This window comes from Pleurodeles waltl, chromosome 4_2, assembly GCF_031143425.1.
Source record: "Pleurodeles waltl isolate 20211129_DDA chromosome 4_2, aPleWal1.hap1.20221129, whole genome shotgun sequence".
In the NCBI taxonomy this organism is placed as follows: Eukaryota; Metazoa; Chordata; class Amphibia; order Caudata; family Salamandridae; genus Pleurodeles; species Pleurodeles waltl.
Window position 1 is genome coordinate 929,327,354 of NC_090443.1, and position 21,043 is coordinate 929,348,396.

The 21,043-nt window shown below is 46.6% G+C and overlaps 1 protein-coding gene across 1 annotated transcript in view; it reads right to left on the bottom strand.

Annotated features, from left to right (window-relative positions):
* LOC138293482 (cytochrome P450 4B1-like) overlaps positions 1 to 21,043 on the bottom strand; it is a 407,245-nt gene that overhangs the window by 93,108 nt on the left and 293,094 nt on the right. Inside the window, exon 9 of the mRNA XM_069232721.1 lies at positions 7,367 to 7,500. Within this exon, the coding sequence (XP_069088822.1) occupies positions 7,367 to 7,500 (134 nt within the window). The remainder of the gene's footprint in view (positions 1 to 7,366; positions 7,501 to 21,043) is intronic.

Here is a 21,043-nt window from a genome sequence, read left to right on the forward strand (position 1 = left end):
TAGGTGGCACACACAGTGCATGTCCTGCAGAATCTATGTGCCTTTGCACCCATACAACACTGGTAAAGTGGCACATGCATTCTCTCATTTGCATAAGACCATGCTCCTATGCAAAAGAATGAATGCCCCCTTATCATTGTGTGGGAAAAATGTGCACGTCAGTGATCTTTATTACAGAAAGTGGTACACAAGCATCAGTGGCAATTTCTGTAACACTGAAATACCTTAGAGTAACAAAACAGGTGCAAGTGCCCATTGTACGCATTGGGCAATTCTGTCATATGCACCCTATTATGGTGCAGCTAGTGCAGGCAGGATCATGAGCTGTATGCAATGTGATCCCGATGGTAATCAATACTTAAGCCTTGGTGCTATTGTTGTTGGGAAGGAATGGGTAACTGACAATCCTACATACCTGAAGGAAAGTGGGGTCACTAGCACTCAGCAATGGGAAGATAAATAGAGTAACATGGGAGTCCATAGGGCTCATGTATGAGAGGGTCCTGCCCATTCTTTACATACAGGTGTGAGAAATGGGGGGGTTGGTTGAGGAGGGTGTATACCCTTCTCAAGCAACAGCCACAACCCTTGTCAGGGTGAACCACTAGCATCACTAAATTAACCTGTGCTTACCCCTCTGGTAGCCTGGCACAGAAGCAGTCAGGCTTAACTTAGAGGCAATGTGTAAATTATTTACTCAAACAGTAATAAAGTGAAAACACACAAGGCAAATCCCACGCTAACTGAGAAATGTAGAGTAAAATTTGTAAATTTTCATAAATTCTTTGACACCAAAACAACAAAAATCCAATCAGTAGAACCGGAGATATGCAGTTTCAAAGACTTATTGTAAGTACTGTGCTTAAAAGAATAAATTGCCATTCGCAGTTATCTGGTCATGTGAGACTGGATCAAAGTTCCAGCTGGCCGCAATGGAACACACTCTGGGTACAGGGAAACCAGGTCAGTCCCACTGAAAAAGTTAACTTGTAAAGTCAACTGCAAAGAAGAGTTCTGTTCGCAGTGGAGGAGGCTGCGAGCAGCAGGGAGAGTGTTACTGATGGTCCTCGCTGTAGCATGAAGATCCTGTAGTGGCGTCACAGACAGTCATGGCAGGAGATTTGTGTTCGTGGTCACCACAGGCTGTTGATGCTGCAGTGCAAGTACAACTCTTGTGTTGCTGGTTGTTGCCAGTGGTCACTGTAGAGTGAAGCGTCAGGTTCACCAGTGCGTAGAGTTGGCGGTTAGTATAAGTGGCAAGATCTTGGTGCAAATTGTCCTGTTTGTTGTTATGAAGAGCCCAAAAGTTCAGGATTTCCCATCTTTGTGAGAGAGGAGTGCACTCTGATGCTAGCCAAGGGTCCATTATCTGGGAGAGGGAGCATCTCTTGGGGATTAGGGACTCAATTTTACAGAGGCCAGCAGGGCTCAGGAAGTTCTAGGAGTGTACTGAAGAGTGGTTCTGAAGGTCCCCTTTTAATACCTAGTTCCCACTTTGAAATGGAAGAAACTTCTGGAGTTTTCTACTTACAGAAGTGTCTGGAATTCCTTGCCTCCCTGCCCTGGCCCCCCTGTCTGTCTGCAGATAGGATAGGCTAGTGTAAAGTCATTTGTGTGTGAGCTGAGCAAGTGCCTTTGACCTGCTGCAAGTGTAGAAGGTGACAGCTCCATCTCCCATCAAGTAAGGATGATACACCCTGAAAACGCAGAGACCCTCCATTGTAATACTGTCTGGGAGCAATACACAAAGGCCAACTGCAAACTACACCTAGTTATGTGAACCAGGAGCATGCTGCAAGGACAAAATGGTTAGGATAAAAAAATGCCAACTTTCTAAAGTTGCATTTTCGGAATTGTGACTTAAAATCTGACTTTACTATTAAAGAGGTTTTAGAAATGGGGTCTTTAGTTAGTAGTAGCTTGCACCCTGTCCAAGTAAGGATCCTCACTCTAGTCAGGATAAGGGAGTCACACAGCTAAGATAACCCCTGATCACCCCTTTGGTAGCTAGGCACGAGCATTCAGGCTTATCTCACAGACAATGTGTAAAGTAATTGTACACACACACACACACACACACACACAGTAACACAGTAAAACAACACAAAAGTACTCCACACCACTTTAGAAAAATAGCCAATACTTATCTGAGTAAAAGAACACCAAAACCACAAATATTCAAGATACATAAGATAGGAATTTTCAAAGATTAAATCTTAGCATAGCTCTCAGAAACATAAAAGCTCCAAATAGGGCTATCACAGCATCTTGACAGTCGCTACCAACAGTCCGACGCCACTTGTGAGGGAGTGCGGGCTGGTCACAGAGTTGCGCAGACCCCGGGTACAGTACCTTTGAAAGCGATGAGGAAGCAAAGACGTTGCACGAAGTTGGGGAGGCGTCTCTGGGGCAGGTGCAGCAACGGCTCATTACTGCTAACAGGGAGACGAGGTGTCGGTTCCTTACTGCTAGGCTGGGAAGGTGCAGGGGAGGTGATGTGGCATCCTTGGTGAGGCGTTGGTTCCTTATGATGAGTCCAGCAGGTCAAGATGCCAGGCGTAGACTTTGCGGTGTCGCGGTCACAGAACACGGCCACAGGTGCTGCAGTGAAGTCAGGTGTCATGGACGGTGATGACGTGGCACTCGAGACTCACGCTGTGGCAGGGCTCCGGAGGTGCTGTGGCAGCATCAAGCCTGGGCTGCAGGTCACAGTCATTGCCCTCAACGGGGACCACGGTTACCTGTTTAGCCACCTGTGTGAAGTCAATCTGGAGCAGCACTGGTTGCAAAGTCAATCTGGAGTCAATGTGTTTAGTTTCTTCTTGTTTGCACCAGAGCTCACTTCCAAGGGCCTAGCAACTGGATTTAGCACCATTTGGCAAGTCAGGATTTTCAGCAGGAGAGCCCAGGCACTGGCAGATGACGTCTTTGATGGCTCTGAGACTTCTTAACAGGAGCAAACTCAGTTCAAACCCTTGGAGAACCTTGGAAAGCAGGATGTAGAAACCTAAGTCCAGTCTTTTCCCAACCCAGGTCAGAAGCAGCAAGCAGCAGGCCAGCACAACAAAGCAACAGGCAGAGTGGCAATCCCTTCTGCAGCATCCATCTCTTCTTCCTGGCAGAATGTCCGCAGTCCAGAAGTGTTCTAACTCTGTGGTTTCAGAGGTCCAGTACTTATACCCATTTCTGTCTTTGAAGCAGGCAGACTTCAAAGAGAAGTCTCTGTAGTGCACAAGACACTGCCTTTCCCTGTCCTGGCCTCAAACACTCAGGCTGGTGGCTGCTTTGTGTGAAGACAGGCACAGCAAGTGATAGCTCCTCCCACCCCTCCAGTTCAGGTAGACACATCAGCCTTGTGATGGGCCATCAGGATATGCAGGGCACACCTCCGCTCCCTTTGTGTGTCTCTCTAGAGTGAATACACAAACAGCCCAACTGACATCCTGACCCAGACGTGTATTCCACAGACAGGCAGAGGCACAAAATGGTTAAGCAAGAAAATGCCCACTTTCTAAAAGTGGCATTTTCAAACTTACAATTCAAAAAACAACTTAACCAAAAGATGTATTTTTTCATTGTGAGTTCAGAGACCCCAAACCCTACATCTCTGTCTGCTCCCAATAGGAAATTACCCTTAAAAGATATTTGAAGGTAATCCCTAGGTTACCCTATGGGGGAGAAAGTGCTTGTGATAGTGAAAAACAAGTTTAGCAGTATTTCACTAACAGTACATGTAAACAACACAAGTGCATGTGCAAAAATACAACATACAACATCCTACCTTTTAAATACACTGCACCCTACTGATGGGCCTACCATAGGGGTGACTTACATATAATAAAAATAAAGTTTTGGGCCCGGCAAGTGGGTGCAATTGCCAAGTCAACATGGCAGTGTAAAACTTCACACACATGCACTGCAATGGCAGGCCTCAGACATGTTTGCAGGGATACTGGTGTGGGTGGCACAATCAGTGCTGCAGGTCCACCGGTAGCATTTGATTTACAGGCCCTGGGCACACCTAGTGCACTATACTAGGGACTTACTAGTAAATCAAACATGCCAATCATGGATAAACCAATCACCAATACATTTTAGAGAGAAAGCATAGGCACGTTAGCACTGGTTAGCAGTGGTAAAGTGCCCAGAGTCGTACAGCCAACCAAAACAAGTCTGAAAAAATAGGAGGAAGAAGGCAAAGATTTCGGGGATGACCCTGCAAAAAGGGCCCGGTCCAACAAGAGGGTTTTAAATTGCAATTCCTTAGACACAAAACATGACATTCCTACCTGCTCCCACACAAATGTTATCACTTACAGAACAAGTAAAGATAAAAACTAAATGCCCACATTTTTAAATACAATGCACCCTGCTCTATGGGCTCTTTAGGGCTTCCCCAAGGGGTGACATTTGGATTAAAAAGTAAGGTTTAGGCCTGCCAAGAGGTTTATTTTGCAAGGCCGAAATGGCAACTAAAACTGCACACACAGGCTGCAATGGTAGGTCTGAGAGAGGTTTAAAGATGCTATTTAAGTGGGTGGAATAATGAGTGCACATGCCCACTAGTAGCATTTAATTTACAGGCCATGGGTTCATGTACTTTACTTTACTAGGGACCTATAAGTATTTAAAATTGCCAAATGGGTGTAAGACAATTTAGCATGTTTAAGGTAGAGGGCACGAACACTTTAGCACTGGTTAGCAGTGGTAAAGTGTGCAATGTACCAAGCTACATAAACTAATTCAGCCAAACAGGAGGAGTGAGGACAAAAAGTTTGGAGGAAGACCATCCTAATATTGGCAGGTCTAACAATGGGGAAATGTGTTAATACATTTGGGACATGGTTCTTTTTATCTGTCATCTGTACTTCTCCTCACTACTCTTGCACTGACCTCGCTGCCCTAGAATTGAGGTAAATTGAGGTAAAGAGTGTATGTTATTTGCATCTGTTAAGTACACTATCACCACAAGGGTATCGAAAAGCCAGGTCTTCAGCTTCTTTGAGAATGCAAAAAAAGAGAAGACGACTCCAATATGGAGTGGGAGGCTACTCCACACTTTTGGAGCAATGAAAGAGAGCGTCTGTCCTTCTGATCTGGGTTTGTGTATTCTTGGGATATGTGTGAGTAGGAATCCTACAGAGCATAGGTGTCTATGTTGTTAGTGGAAGGAGATGTAACTGTTCAGATAGGTAGGGCTTAGACTGTGCAGCGCTTGGATGTGCGGGTGAGGAGTTTGAAATAAGGGTGTTTGTGTACTGGGAGCCAGTGAAGCTCCATTAGGTGTGGTGTGATGTGAGTTCTGTGTGGGAGGTTGATGATGAGCCTAGCTGCCGAGATCTGGATGGTCTGTAATCTTCTGGTGAGTTGCTTGGTGATCCTGGCGCAGGATGTGTTCCCATATTCCAACTTTCTGGAGACTAGGGCATGAGTGAAGCTTTAACTGGTGTTGAACGGTAGCCATTTAAAGATTTTCCTCAGGAACTTCAAGGTGTGGAAGCAGGATGCAGTGCTGGCGCTGACTTGTGTGGTCATGTCTAGTTTGCTGTCAATATGCATTCTGAAATTCCTAGTTTAGGTGCTATTTGTGGTTGTGGGTATGAATACAAGTTAGGGTGGCCACCAGCTGGAGTTTGATTGTGAGGTGTTCTTGCTGAAGTGCACTAATTCTTTCCTGTCGGTGTTGAGCTTGAGAAAGTTGGCTTTCATCCAGGTAGCAGCTTCTTTAGTGGAGGAGATGAACTTTTTCCTTATGTTGGGGGTCTTGTTTGTGAGAGTATAATTTGTGTGTTGTGTCGTCAACGTAGGAGAGGATGTATGTGTGATGGTCAGGGGGATCATGTATGCGTTGAAGACGGTGGGGCTGAATGATGAAACTTGAGGCACTCCACAGATGGATTGGTGGGCTTTCTAGAAATAAGATGCCAGGCTGGTTGTCTCAAATACTGGGGGCTCTTTCAAGGGTTGTGACCCCCTTGTGACAAAGGAGCCTGTGTTACGCCTTTGCAAGGAGGAGCGGATAGAAATGGGCAACATGTATATAAAATTCTAGAATAGAGATCTGAGCTTGAAGAGAGATTCAAAATGATGACACAAAATCAGATCACACATCAAACTGACTTGGTCGCTATGATCTTTATATGGAAAATGGGATCCTTATTTAAAGTGAAAAGTCACTAAAATTATACGGTTTTTCACTGCAGCATCCCATTTTAAACTTATGGGGCCAGATTTACTAATTGTAACTGCAACACAGTTTCATTTGCTGTGCTGCATTGCACAAGGGGGAAAGCACATCACAGAACCATATTTACTATGATTGCTGTACCGCTGTTTTTATCCCTTTTGTTTGCACACAAATAGGCTGCCTTGTGTGACACATAGCCTGGGCCTATGGTGTAGAGCTGACCACAGCATTTGTAATGGAAGCATGTTTTCCAGCTCAAATTCCTAAGCTTAGACACTTAGGGGAACTCCACGCTTTGGATATGTGCTGTGCAGTGCAGCACACATGCATATATGATTTTTTTGAGAAGTAAACATATCTCCCCTTGTTAATGCCTTAGACACATTTCCCTTGTTAATATCTGGTTCAAGAAGGAGTTTTAGCTGCAAAGCCTTGTCTAGCTACCTTGGTAGATTTTGTTTTGCATCAAAACCTATAGGTATTTCTGCCCCAGTAATGCCCGACTGACACAAAAGAGATGCAAAGCAGCACAAAGATGGTTTTGCGCTGAGAAAAGGCCAGCTTTCCAGCACAAGACACCTTTTGTGCTAGGTTTGTAAACATAGAACAAACACATACCCTAGCAAAACTTAGTAAATCTGGCTGAGGTTCAGTCAAGCAAGGTCGACTTGCTAGACTTCCCTCTCTTCCCCCTCAGCATACACCAAGTAAGTAGCACTCAGTTTAGGAAAATGTAGACCATTTTAAAAATTCCTGCAGGTTTATTCTGTGTCAAGATCACAAACAATAGCATGCATACCCGCATACTCTTTCGTAATGAAGGCTCTAGGCTTCATCTACTAAAAGTGTTGGCTTGTGACAGGGAGTCACTTCTTACCACTGATCACAAAGCCCTAACCTTGCCCTTTTACTGCTCTTATATACCATAAAATGCATCTGAATTAACAATATAGAAGAAAACAATGTGTCTGGTCTTGCCTAAACAGTGCTCAGGAGAGGAAACTGCATTAGTGTCTGTTCCCCCAGAATGTTCAGTGAAGAAGCATTCCAAATATCAAGGGCTCATGAGACAAGATAAGCCAATTGGTCGCACCAAGCTCTCACCACTGAGTCATTTATACGCTTTATGTGAAATATATTGTTACTCTTTAAGAAAACAATAGGATAAGAAAAGTCAACCTGCTGGCAATGTCCGCCCATCAAAGAATGTGACCGGCTGCAAGAGTTCCCGGGATATTCCACTAGCTGGAGGGTAGAGCCGAAGGGTCTCCTTAATAAACAAAGTTAAGTAGGTCATCTTTGCAAGATCATCCCTGAAAGTAACAAGGACAGTAACAAATATGAATGGTTGTAACAGCTTCAAGAAATTAAAAACAAGCATGCCTTACATTGCCCGCTATATCTGATGAGTTGTTTTTCATTTTGAACAAGGCGGAGAAAGATCTTTAAGAATATTAGTAATAAGACCGGTAACCCTTATGGTGATCTTCCCCAGTCTTAATCATGGACCATCAACGTTTGGTCAGGCACTAAATTACGGATCCTCCTGAGTATCACTACGTACTAAAGACACCCTGATACTATATAAGCAGAAGTCTGTAGTATTGGGGATTTCCTCCTCAGCTAGAAAGGTAGCACCCATTTTTGACTGAAGGTTTAACCTTAAAAGGATTAATCCCCAATTGGGGTCCATATCTAACCCGCAACTGGTGGTAATTATAGTAAACATGCGGCCTCCCCTCAATAATAATCTATTAGCTAATGGCCTTACAGCCCAGTTGGGTGCTGTTACATTTTTAGGTAAGGCTCATCCAGCTTACAGAACAATATTTTTTACTGTTTGACCAATTTTCCAGCAGTTGATGGGAACAGTAATATATTTCATCTTTATACACATGCTAATGCACCTACGCAATACTGAGCATACGCTTACATAGAAATACCTCTGTCTTTTCAAGACCATCAGAACTGGCTGGATGGCGCCCTACCCCATACAACACTACATGTTAGGATAGGTCTTCTAAGGAATGGCGGTAGCTGAGGTTTGCCGATTATACACAGAGCTTGTAGAAACACAGAGGGGGTCATTCCGACCCCGGCGGTCAAGGACCGCCGGGGCCGGGGATGCAGGAGCACCGCCAACAGGCTGGCGGTGCTCCTCAGGACATTCTGACCGCGGCGGTTCAGCCGCGGTCAGAACAGGAAAACCGGCGGTCTCCCGCCGGTTTTCCGCTGTCCTGCAGAATCCTCAAGCTGCGCCGCCATGGGGATTCTGACACCCCATACCGCCATCCTGTTCCTGGCGGGTCGCCCGCCAGGAACAGGATGGCGGTATGGGGTGTTGTGGGGCCCCTGGGGGCCCCTGCAGTGCCCATGCCAATGGCATGGGCACTGCAGGCGCCCCCGTAAGAGGGCCCCACTTTGTATTTCAGTGTCTGCTTTGCAGACACTGAAATACGCGACGGGTGCCACTGCACCCGTCGCACATACCCACTCCGCCGGCTCCATTCGTAGCCGGCTTCCTCGTGGGGAGGGGTTTCCCGCTGGGCTGACCCCCATAGACTCTTAGTACAGTTTGTAAAGTAAACATTAAATACTAACCAAACATGCACTGCTCCACCACAACTGCATGCAGTCACACCAGGTATTAACCCTGTGACGGAGCATTTAATCATGGGTAAAGTACCTGCAAAACGTGAAGAAATTCTGTTTTGGTTAGCTCAAAAAATAAACATGCTGGAAGCTGTGTTTCCCCATATAGGACCCCAAGATATACACAGAATACTCACTATATGCTTGCCATTTGGAATGGTTCCGGCAGTGGATAACACTTGGGGCATGGTATTTGCCATGCTCTACACTACCGCACAAGGTACACCAACACTTGCAAATCTTCCGGAAGTATTAAAACAAATTCAAGATCAATCTTTGGCAAGTGTTAACACAAATTCAAGATGAATACGGGGCTGTCCCAGCCCCAGACTTGGGGATGCAATTAATGGGCAATTTCAACAGTGTCCTCAATAATATTGAGTAACCTCAAATTGGAAGCACTAGCAGTGTGGATGCGGCTCCAGGATGTTTCTGCACAGGATCAAGTATGCAAGCCGCCTAAAATTATTGCCAAAACCTATTCAAGTATAGGTCAGAATAGTTTGGGAGCCAGACCAAGGTAAATCCAATAAGGATTCTACCAAGCAAGCAGCTCAGGGTTCAAAAAAACGCTGGGGTAAACGAAACAAACATTTTAAAAAGACTGGGGAGAATCTACGCACAAGCAGCCCCCTGAGGAACGTTATAAACTGCGAAATAGGGATAATATAAAAACTCCTGATAGATGTCAATATACTGACACACGCCAATCTTGTTCCTTTCAGGACTCACCGGATAAACGCAGTGAAAGAGGTGGGTGCACAGAACAATGAACCTAGTATGTGAAACCGAAAAAAGATTCATAATGTTCAGCTGAAGTTTCAATTAAAAAAGAGAAACTTACACAACAAAAAACGCAATCAAAAAGAAAGTGACAGCTTTTTCTACATGAAATACGATGGAAGATGAGACTTTTATTGAAGAACAGGAACTGGCCACTGGCTCTGCTAGACAGCGCAGCAGAGGTCACAACAGTTTGCCTGAATCTACAAGAGCATCTGGAGGGGAAATCAAATGACGACCTCATAGAACTCGAGACTGCGGACCGGACATGCACGTTTCCCTTCCCAATACAGTGTATAAAATGAAAATACAATTAGAGGGAGACATTGAGCACACACTTGACATTATGGTCCTCATTATGACATTGGTGGTGACTGTTAAAGTGGTGGTAATACCACCAACAGGCTGGCGGTAATTATCACCAAATTATGACCATGGTGGTGATACCTTCTATAGACAGCCAATGTACCACACCAACCGCCAGGGCGTTAACACCACTGACCACGGCCATCAAAAGCCAGGCGGAAGAAAAGGTACCGCCCACCATATTATGACATAGCAAACTGCAAGGATTTCCTGTGCGGTACCAACGCCATCAAAAGCCTGGCAGAAACACTGCATAGAAAACAAAAGGCTCACCATCAGAGACACAGAGGAGACTGCCGCCGCCGTGGAACCGGAACTTCAAGTCTTCCCAATGCTCTTCTACGCCATGGTCCTCCTGGAACAACAACACCGACGAAAACAACGACGGTGAGCACAGCCGCCTAGCACACAAGGGAGGGAGGGAAGAAAAGGAGAGTGACACACACACACGCAGAACACACACCATACACACAACTAGCTGCAGAGTAAAACCAATGACACAGGACCCACGTCTAATTAAAACAAGGACCACATTGAGGTTTAAGTGACACTGTTATTTGATGCCAACAACCATCATATTGTCCATGCGAAAACAAAAGCATGCATCATTGTCCAGAAAGGGCCAGTGGCCAGTCCAAAGTACAAAAGGCCACATGGCCACAGGGCACAGTCCAAGGCCCAACTTGACTGCTGATATTATCCAGACTCCACTATGCAGGGGCATCATGTTGGAAATGGGCAGGCACCTCAGGGGGAAGGAGGGTGGGGGCACCTCCGTTGAATTGGGTAATATGCCTACTGGTTCTGGAGGGGCTCCTTGTCCAATTGTCCCAGGTGGGGAGTGTAAGGCCACAGTCTCTGAAGTGGGGAACAAGCCCACTGGTTCTGGATGGGGCTCCTTGCCCAGTTGTCCCTGGAGGGGAGTGTAAGGCCACAGTCTCTGAAGTGGGGAACATGCCCACTGGTTCTGGAGGGGGTCCTTGCCCAATTGTCTCTGGTGGGTGGCCTACACACCCTCTGCTGGAGGTGAGGGCTGCTGTGCCTCTGCTGGAGGTGAGGGATCCTTGCCCACTGCTGGTGGAGGTGTTACCCTGATTGCCCCTGCTGGAGGTGAGGGCTCCTTGCCCAATGCTGGAGGAGGTGTGGCCCTGGCTGCCTCTGCTGGAGGTGAGGGCTCCTTGCCCACTGCTGGTGGAAGTGTTACCCTGGCTACCTCTGCTGAAGATGAGGGCTCCTTGCCCACTGCTGTGGAGGTGTTACCCTGGCTGCCTTTGCTGGAGGTGAGGGCTTCTTGCCCACTGCTGGTGGAGGTGTTACCCTGGCTGCCTCTGCTGGAGGTGGGGGCTCCTTGCCCTCTGCTGGTGGAGGGGTCTTCTTGCCTCTCTTTTCTAGTGGAGTGGGAACCTTCCCTTTCTTGGGTGGTGGGGGAGAACCTTCTCTTTCTTGCCTCCAGGACTAGGAGGTGCTACAACTGTCCCCGTCTCCTGGGGATGAGAGTGGAGGTTGAGGGAGTGGTTGTCTGAGGTGTACATGTGCTGGACTTGGGTGCAGGTGCATGGACTGTGTGCGTGTGTGAGGTGGATGGCTGTTGGGAGTCTGAGTGCGAGCATTTGTGTCTCTTAGGAGGGGGGTCAGACAGGGTGGGAGAGGACAAAGGGGACGTGTGGATGGATGTTGTGGAGGTGTCTTCAAGTGAGGTGTGTGTTCTACATGATGTGGTGATGGTGGTGATGGCTGTTGATGCAGTGCATGCAGGTGTGAGTGCGGATGTGACAGTGAGGGACGAGGAGGAGGAGGAGGGGGGGGACAGTGGAGGCAGTCGATGTGGTTCTGTGTGCAACTGTCTGTTGTTTGTGTGACTGCTTGTGACCTGAAGTGTGCTACCTGTGTTTGACAGTGCTACTCTTGTCTGATGGTTTGTGTGCATGCTTGTCTGTATGTGTGCATGGGATGGGTTGGGGTTGAGGAGACTGGGACTGGGAAGTGGTAGCTGGAGGAGGGACGGTAGGAATAGGGACACTGGCTGCCATCACACAGGAGGCCAGAGCCTGAAACGATCTGTGTAGGGCCGCCAAGCCACTGTAGATGCCCTCCAGGTATGCAATGCATTGCTGCATCTGTGACGCCAGCCCCTGGATGGCATTCACTATGGTTGACTGCCCTACAGAGATGGATCCCAGGAGGTCAATAGCCTCCTCACTGAGGGCAGGGCCTGAGGTGCCTGGGGCGAAGGAGATGCCCGCCCTCCTGGGTGAGCGGGCACGGGCAACTCGGTGGGGGCTACTGGGAGGAAGGTGCTGGTACGGATGGATGGCGGCTGTAGCTGGGGTGGTTCCAGAGGTGTCCGCCACCACCAAGGAGCTCCCATCAGAGGAGGAATCCGAGTCAGTATTGTCACCTCCTGTCTCCGCCATGGTGCTCCCCTCGCCCTCCGTCCCACTGGTCCCCTCGGCGTCGGTAGACTCTGCCTCCTGGGTCCTGTGGGATGCAGCTCCCTCATTCTCCGGTGACCCTGCTCCTCAGCCAGATGATGCTAATGCACATATGGACAGGATTACAGACGAAAATAGAGGGGGGGTGGGAAAGGGAGCACTGGGTCAATTACAGCACCAATACCATAGATGGCATACACATTACCATCACACACGGGGTCAGGATTGGGCACTATGCATCGCACTAGCATTCCATTGGCTAGGTACCACAGCAAAATTAGAGCAAACCATAGCCAACTGCACCCCTCCTGGGACCCACTAAGCCCTGTCTGACCTGGAATGTCACCTAGCTGGAATACACGATTTTGCTATACACCCATTTACCTTGTGGTGGACCACGCAACAATGTCTGAGCTGGCATTAAGGGGTACCCACTAACTGAAACCCACCACCAGGATCTCATGCCAGCCAACAAAAATGGTTGTCACGCTCACTGTACTCACCCCCTTGTGGCTGCTGTGCTGCCCTCAAGCGCCCATCCAGCTCTGGGTAGGCCACCACCAGTATGCGGGCCATCAGGGGGGGTCAGGTTCCGACGGGCACCCCACCTTCATTGGTAGGCCATCCTCAGCTAGGCCCCCTGGGCCTTCTGGGCCCAGCATCTCAGGTCCTCCCACATTTTCCTGCAGTGGGTACTTTGCCTGCTAGAGACCCCCAGGGTTGCACGTCCTTGGCGATGGCACGCCACAATCCCTTCTTCTGATGGCCGCTGACCTGCAGAGGTAACACAAACAGGATGACACCATTAATCACACAATCCTGCCTGTCACACATATGGCCCATAAATTACATTTCCATCTCCATTGGCACACATATCACAAGGAACCCTGCATATACACTACCACCAGACTTACCCCACACCTTGTTGCATGCATCGTCCCCATGGTGTCCTCACCTGTTGGTCTGGAGGCCCATACAGCTGCCCATACAGGGGTAGTACCCCATCCACCAGGTGCTCTAACTCCTCCGAGGCAGGGACCCTTTCCACAGTCACACGGGCCATGGCAGGGTCAAGACATAGGTCACAGCAACCCAAGCAGTGTAGGTGTTGTCCTGTGGAAAGTCAGGAATCAAGTGAGGTTATAGACAGAAAATAGCAGTCATGTCTGCGGTGGTGTACACCGTCACCACAGCCGGTGATCCTCATTGGATGCTGTACTCCATAGAGCCCCATGTTAGCCAACGAGGAATAGCACGGTGGTGCAAGACCGTCTTTTGCCATGACGACCAACGCCGGCAGAGTTACATCACTTCCACCTGTCCCCTACAGGACAGGCAGTCGCTATTTCATTGTGGTGGACAACAATCAGAAATTGGAAACTGCGTCATTGCTGTGAATTGTATATACATTGCCATTCACATTGTCCGATTACATACATGCACAGTTTCACTGGGGTGGTGGTTCCATTGTTCAGTTTGTGACACCCTTCTCACTCTTGTGTCCCTTAGATATCTACCACTGCGGAGGAATAGGAGGAGGAGGCAAGCCCCCGTGTATAGACCCCTCGTGGACTTGGCTACACTGGAGGAGAGGCATATAATACTGACCTATAGAGTGGAGAGGGCCACAATCACAGAGCTGTGTATTCCATTTGTGCCTGATCTGATATCAGCTATCCATCATCCCACTGGGATCCCCCCTCTTGTACAAGTTCTATCAGTGCTTCATTTCCTGGCAACTGGTTCTTTCCAAGCGACAGTGGGCTTGGCAGCAGGAATGTCACAGCCAATGTTCTCAATAGTGCTAGCAAGGGTTTTATCTGCCTTGATCAAACACATGTGCAGCTACATCGCTTTCCACCAAGTGGAAGATTTGGCCACTGTGAAGGCAGGATTCTATGCAATGGGACATATTCCTTATATTTTTGGGGCAATTGACGGAACACATATTGCATTTGTTCCCCCCTTCCGCCACAATGAACAGGTGTTCAGGAATCGGAAGAGTTTCCACTCACTCAATGTGTAAATGGTGTGCCTGGTGGACCAGTACATCTCCCACGTCACTGCCAAGTATCCTGGGTCCTGAAGAATAGCAGCATCCCAAATGTGATGGCACAATTACAGAGGCACAGGGTGTGGCTGATAGGTGAGCCTGAGTCCCCACCCAAGATATGTCAGTGTATGCCTTCTGGGGTCATCCCCATACCATTGTGTAAGGCTAATGTTTGTCCCTCAATTCTTGCAGGTGACTCTGGCTACCCAAACCTGTCATGGATCCTGACCCTATGAGGAATGCCAGGACAGGGGCTGAGAATCGGTATAATGATGCACATGGGCGAACCAGGCGAATCATAGAACGTACCTTCGGCCTCCTGAAGGCCAGGTTCAGATGCCTCCATCTGAAAGGTGGATCCAAGTGCTACTCCCCTGAGAAGGTCTGCCAGATAGTTGTAGTATGCTGCATGTTGCACAACCTGGCCCTCAGATGACATGTGCCTTATCTGCAGGAGGAGGAGATTGGAAATACCCCTGTGGTAGCAGTGGACCTTGAGGACAGTGAGGATGAGGAGGCAGAGGATGAGGATGTGGACAACAGAATATTGGCAGTACTTTCAAAGACACACAGGTAAGACAGTGGAACTGACCATTCCTCTAAACAGTTATGTTTTCAGGGTGGGTGTAGTAGGATGGCAGTCACTTCCTTTTTCATCTCAACTGACTGTCACCTATGCCTTTTCTATTTGCAAGTGTTGGTGTTATTACTAATGTGCACTGATGTCATGACTATAGACACCTACAGATCATCATTTGTATACTATACCAAAGTTCATGTCAATTGCACAAGATGTAACTGTTAACATAAGCGCACATTTTCATCACATAAAGCACTATCACTCAAGTTGTGTCCAAGGGTGTTTATTGTAGTGCAATTAATAGAAGGAATAGTGCAATGGAATGGGGTGATGGTAGAGGTAAGTCCAGGGTTTTGGTCCAGTCTGTTTGTAGCACAGGTCCAATGTCCAAGGGGCCATAGGAAGGGGAGCAATGGCAGTTCAAAGTTGACAAGGTGATAGATTATAGAGTGGAACACGAGGTGGACATTTAAGAGGGTCTCATTTCCCGGCAGTGGTCTTGGTCTTGGCAAGTGTCTCTGGCATCTGTCTTGATCACAGGGAACGTTTGCCGGGTGGTTCACCTTCTGCAGGGGGATGGGTGCTGGTGGCCTGTGGGTCCTGTGGCAGGGCCTCCTGTCCACTAGCTGCAGCAGATGTGGTGGGCTGTTCAGTTGACTGGCTAGTGGAAGGAACCCGCTGGTGTGCTATACATTCCCTCATGATGCTGGCCATATCAGCCAACACCTCTGCTATGGAGACCATGGTGGTGTTTAGGGCCTGCAAATCCTCTCTGATCTCCTGATGGTGTACCTCCAGAAGTCGCTTGTTCTCCTGCATGTTGTTAAGAATCTGGCCCATCTTGTCCTGGGATTGATGGTAAGCCCCTAGGACATTAGTGAATGCCTCCTGGAGAGTCGGTTCCCTGGACCTGTCCTCCCTCTGGTGTACAGCTGTCCTCCGAGTGCCCCTGCCCCCTGAACGGTGTGCCTACTGCCACCGACACCAGGAGCCTGATTGTCTTAGCTGTGAGGTGTGGACTGGGGTCCCTGTACAGGTGGGCACACTGCTGATTGATGTGTCTTGGGGACAGAGGTGTGGGGATGTTGAGTAGGTGCTGTGGTGTTGGATAATGAGGGGGGAGGCTCTGTGGTGGACTGGGAGTGTGCTGGGGTGGCCAACTGACCAGTGGTCCCTGATGGGCCAGGTAGTTCATCCAGAAGTCCAGAGATGCTGTCACCACTGGGGGCATCTTCTGTTGGGGGACTGGCTAGTCATAGTGCCTCCTCCCTGCTGGGAGATGGCTGGGGCACCTGTGGGGATGTAAGTGATGTATTATGCTTCATGTCTGTGACACATTGTACATCCCTAGCTTCCCCAGTATCGTTGCTGTGTCCCTGCCACCTTTGTTTTTGTATGGTGATGTATTGTGGGATTGTTAGTTCTCCATGCTGTGCATGCTTTGGTGATGGGTGTACATGCAGGGCTGGGAGGGCTGTATATGCATTGGTATGGCATGCAGAGTTTGGCATTTGGGTTAGTATCATGTGTAGGTGCACTGTTTCAGATGGAGTGCAGTGATGGGAGTCAGGGTGAGGGTGTGAGATGGCATGCATGTATGGGGGGTGATAAGTATTAAATATTGACTCACCAGTGTTTAGTTCTCCGGCTACTCCATTGAGTCCCTCAGGATACAGGATTGCCATGACTTGCTCCTTCCATGCTATCAGCTGTGGGGGAGGAGGTGGGGTCCACCGCCAGTCGTTTGGATGGCAAGTTGGTGCCTTGCTGCCACGGAATGTACCTTCCCCCTTAGGTCGTTCCACCTCTTCCTGATGTCGTCCCTTGTTCTTGGATGCTGTCCCATGGCGTTGACCCTGTTCACAATTCTTTGCCTTAGTTCCATCTTCCTGGCAATGGAGATTTGCTGTACCTGTGCTTCGAAGAGATGTGGCTCTACCCTGACTATTTCCTCCACCATGACTCGAACTCCTCATCTGTGAAACGGGGGTGCCTTAGTGGGGACATGAGTGTAGTGTGGTGTGTGGTGTGCAGAGGGTGTTGAGTAATGTGGTGGGGTGTGGGATGTGGAGTACATGACGGATGTATGGGTGGTTGTGGTGTGTGTGTGTAGTTCTCTCTGTGATTTGCATGGCTAGCTATTGCAGTCTTTTCATGTTGGTAAAGGGGTGTGTGTAATGTGGGTGTGTGTTTCATAGTGCTGTGGGTGGATGGGTGTGGTGTGTGTATCAGTGTTAGGTGTGTGATTTTTGTTTTGGCCAATGTTGTGTTGTTTTGTATTTGGGTGACCATTCTGACCGTGCCGGTGTGTACCGCCAATGGTTTTCCACCGTTGAATGTCCGCCGTGGTGATTCGTAGGTCATAATGTGGTGGGCGTTTTTTTGTTGGCATAACCGTATGGGTGTTCATATCAACACTTTAACACTGTCCTTTGGTTTGGTGGATATCTGTTTATAGCAGTATTTTGACGGTTTAGTATGTGTGTGTCATAATATGGTGAACGGATGTTCGCCTCAGCGACAGTATGTTGGCGGCAATCACCGCGGCAGCACGTCCCCTAATGGTACATAAACATGGGGCTTTCTCAAGGCTATTTAGGTAATCTTAAGGTAGGCTCTTTTGAAACTCCATTATCAAATTTAGGTAATCAAGGAACACATGTATAGATGTATGCCAGGAATCACCGGATGAATCCCTTATTTCAGCGGTGATTTGTACTATAGGTCACTTAGAAAAGGGTGCTGATTGCACATGGCAATCTAAAGACACAAGATTGGTGCTAACCTTGGCTATATTGAGGTTTTTCTAAATAAAGTGTGTCTAATTCGTGCTAGTACCACGTGGAGAGACACCAGAATGAGTACATTACTGCATGTTGCTCGTGATGAAATGGAGCATCTATTTGTTTGTTACACCAGTACTTTTGGGATGTGGTGGAAAGAGAGATAAGATGTTGAGTACACATAATGGTGAACAGGGTTCGAAGTGCCCCTGGAGGGAATGATTATGTTCATAATTGGTATTATGATTTATACTAAAATTTAAATTATAATTTCAGAGTAATACACTTTTAAAATTGTGTATATAGGCACTGCTTCCTATGTCCTGATGAGGTCTGAAGTTGGAGGGTTGAAACGCGTTGACTACTAATCTGAGGAGTGCTAAAAAAAATTTTGATTTATGAGGCTATGATATGGGATTATACCGTAAATAATTTACAGGAATAAGTGTCCACGAGTGATGGTATTAATCACTACTACCTCAGTTGGAAGACTGCTTGCTTGGAAAAAGGTTCAGCAGCCCATAGATATATAAAAAACACGTTTAGAAGCCTTCAGTGCATGAGACTTTTTGAGCACACATTATCGAGTAATATATGTCAAGCCATTATGTGCTGTGTGATTAGATGTGCATATATATTTATATGTAAATGTTGTATATATGTGATATGTTAAATGTATGGCCGATTGGTTATGTGTTTTTGTAATAATAGAGTGAGACAAAGGGAGACTAACATTATTTTCATTAAGAATGATGATTAAATGATTAATCTGTGTTCAGTGATTAAGTAATATTTTCACTTTGATATAAAATGTACAAGCATTTATCCCCATTGTATACCAATAATTTTTAATGTTATTTGACCCAAGTACAGCGGGGTTATAAGGGCTTCCCTAAGTGGTATAGATATATCTGCTAATTGATTATTGGGGGGATTTCAACTATATTCAAGATATTATATTAGATACCTCTAACCGGGGGAAAAGACAACTAAAACCCAAAACTAAGAGAATGCAATAAAAAGCAATTTTCAGATAATGGACCCTCGGCAAGAATAATACCCAGCTTGCTGCTCAATATACTTGTTTTTCACACCATTATAAAACAGCTTCGCAGATAGATTTTTTTCTAGTTTCTCGCACACTGAAGGAGGTTCGCTCGCATATATATGTGAAAACGTTTTTTCTGACCATTCAGCGGTCATGTGGTCGACAGAACTAGAAGAACTAGAGGCAGCTAGCAAGGAGAGGCCCAGATGGCAGTTCGATAGATCCTTACTTAGTAATCAAGAGTGGGTCACAGATATGAGAAAATTCATACAGGAGTTCTTTCAGCATAATCAGAATTTTGCTTCCTTGTTCAACGTATGGGAGGCCTTTAAAGCTAGGGGTCAGATTATTTCCTTCGAAGCATCACAGACCCGAGACAGAGCTTGAAATTAAAAAACTTCAGATGGCTAATACTACAGATGATTATATGAAAGCAGGGGAGCAGGAAGGGGAAAGATGTAATCTTAATCAAATGAAAGCAAAGCTAAAAGATTTCTTTATTTTTGAAGCAATAGCTAGCTCAAGAGCCCACCAGCAACAGCTTTATGAAGAAAGTCAATAAATAGGTAAATACCTGGTTTGGGCCACCCGTATAAAACATGAAAGGCAGACAATACATCAAGTTCAGGATCCTGAGACAAGTGCAATCGTTACTCATATAAAGGATATTGCCCGGGTAGTTATGTCACATTACTCTAGAATCTATGAGAACAAATATGCAGTTTCGCCTGCACAGATATACCAGTATCATAAGCCATTCACGTTACCAAAAAAGCTGTTAAATGTTCAGAACGACATAGCACAGAAGATTACGCCGTCTGATATTCAAGGAGCTATCCAGAAAATTCCAAGTGCAAAAGCTTGTGGTGGCGACGACTTTCCAATAGAATTCTATAAAACCTTCTGTGAGGAGCTAGTAAAATTTCTAATGGATTTATGCAATGCAATATTCGGGGGTGCAGAAATACCTTCAACATTCAAAGAATCAACAATAGTCAGTTTCTTAAAAAAAGATAAAAAATCCACTGAAACCTGATGCATATCGCCCACTCAACCTGCTTAATGCAGATTATAAAACTTTAACAAAGGTCTGGTCTACCAGGATCACACCGGTTGCACAACAACTAATTCATGAAGACCAAAACGGCTCTGTAGCCAGCAGACTGATGGCATCTAAAACAAATTTCTTAAAACATGCAGTCGAGGTTTTTTCGGTTAATGCAATCCCTGCCATAATGATAAGGTTAGAAGCAGAGAAGGCCTTCGATCTATTGAACTGAGAAGCCTTGCTATATAGCCTGACCAAATTTGTCTTTCCCTCGCAATTTACGTCAATGATGAGGCAGCTGTATCAGGGTGCCCATGTCAGAATTGTTATCAACTCAAAGGTCAGAGGCAGAATTCAGATTAAAAGAGGCACTAGACAGGGTTGTCCTCTTTCCCCTATATTGTTTACCTTTTTTATTAAACCTCTGGCCCACATAATATGCAGTTCGAGCGAAATTATGTCACCAATTAAGCTGTTTGAAGATGACTTTATATTTAAAACCAGAGATCGACAACGTACAAAGTGCACTGGATTGAATAAATGAGTTTACTCAAATAGGGGGCTATAAAATTAATGAAAGTAAAACAGAGGTTCTCATATTTAAAGCAGGAACAAAGAATCTTCCTCCTGGCTTGCAACAGGTATTGAATTAGGTATTCAGGAATACATGTCACGAAGAACTATGATCACTTATTTAACCTAAATTATGCCAGGATGCCCTGACAAAGTACAAGCACTTTTGGACATATGGATGGTTCTCCCGTTGACTCTGATAGGGAGAATCTCCCTAATTAAAATGCCAATTCCTCCGCTTTTTCTTTTTTTATTCAATAATGTGGCAATAAGAATAAATAGCTCTTATTTTCGTGAATTGAATTCCATGATACAAGGTTTTATATGGAGGAAAAAAGTCCCATGGGTGAGGCTCTCAGTTGTGCAGCTCAACAAAAACCAAAGGGGCTTGGCACTTTCAAGTTTATTATCAGGCTGCATTGCAGGACACACTGGCACAATATTTGGATAGCAGAGAAACCCTGGACACATTCTTGGTGATAGGATGCCCGCAGAATCAGCAATAAGTCTCCCAGCATTTATTAAAACCACTAAACTT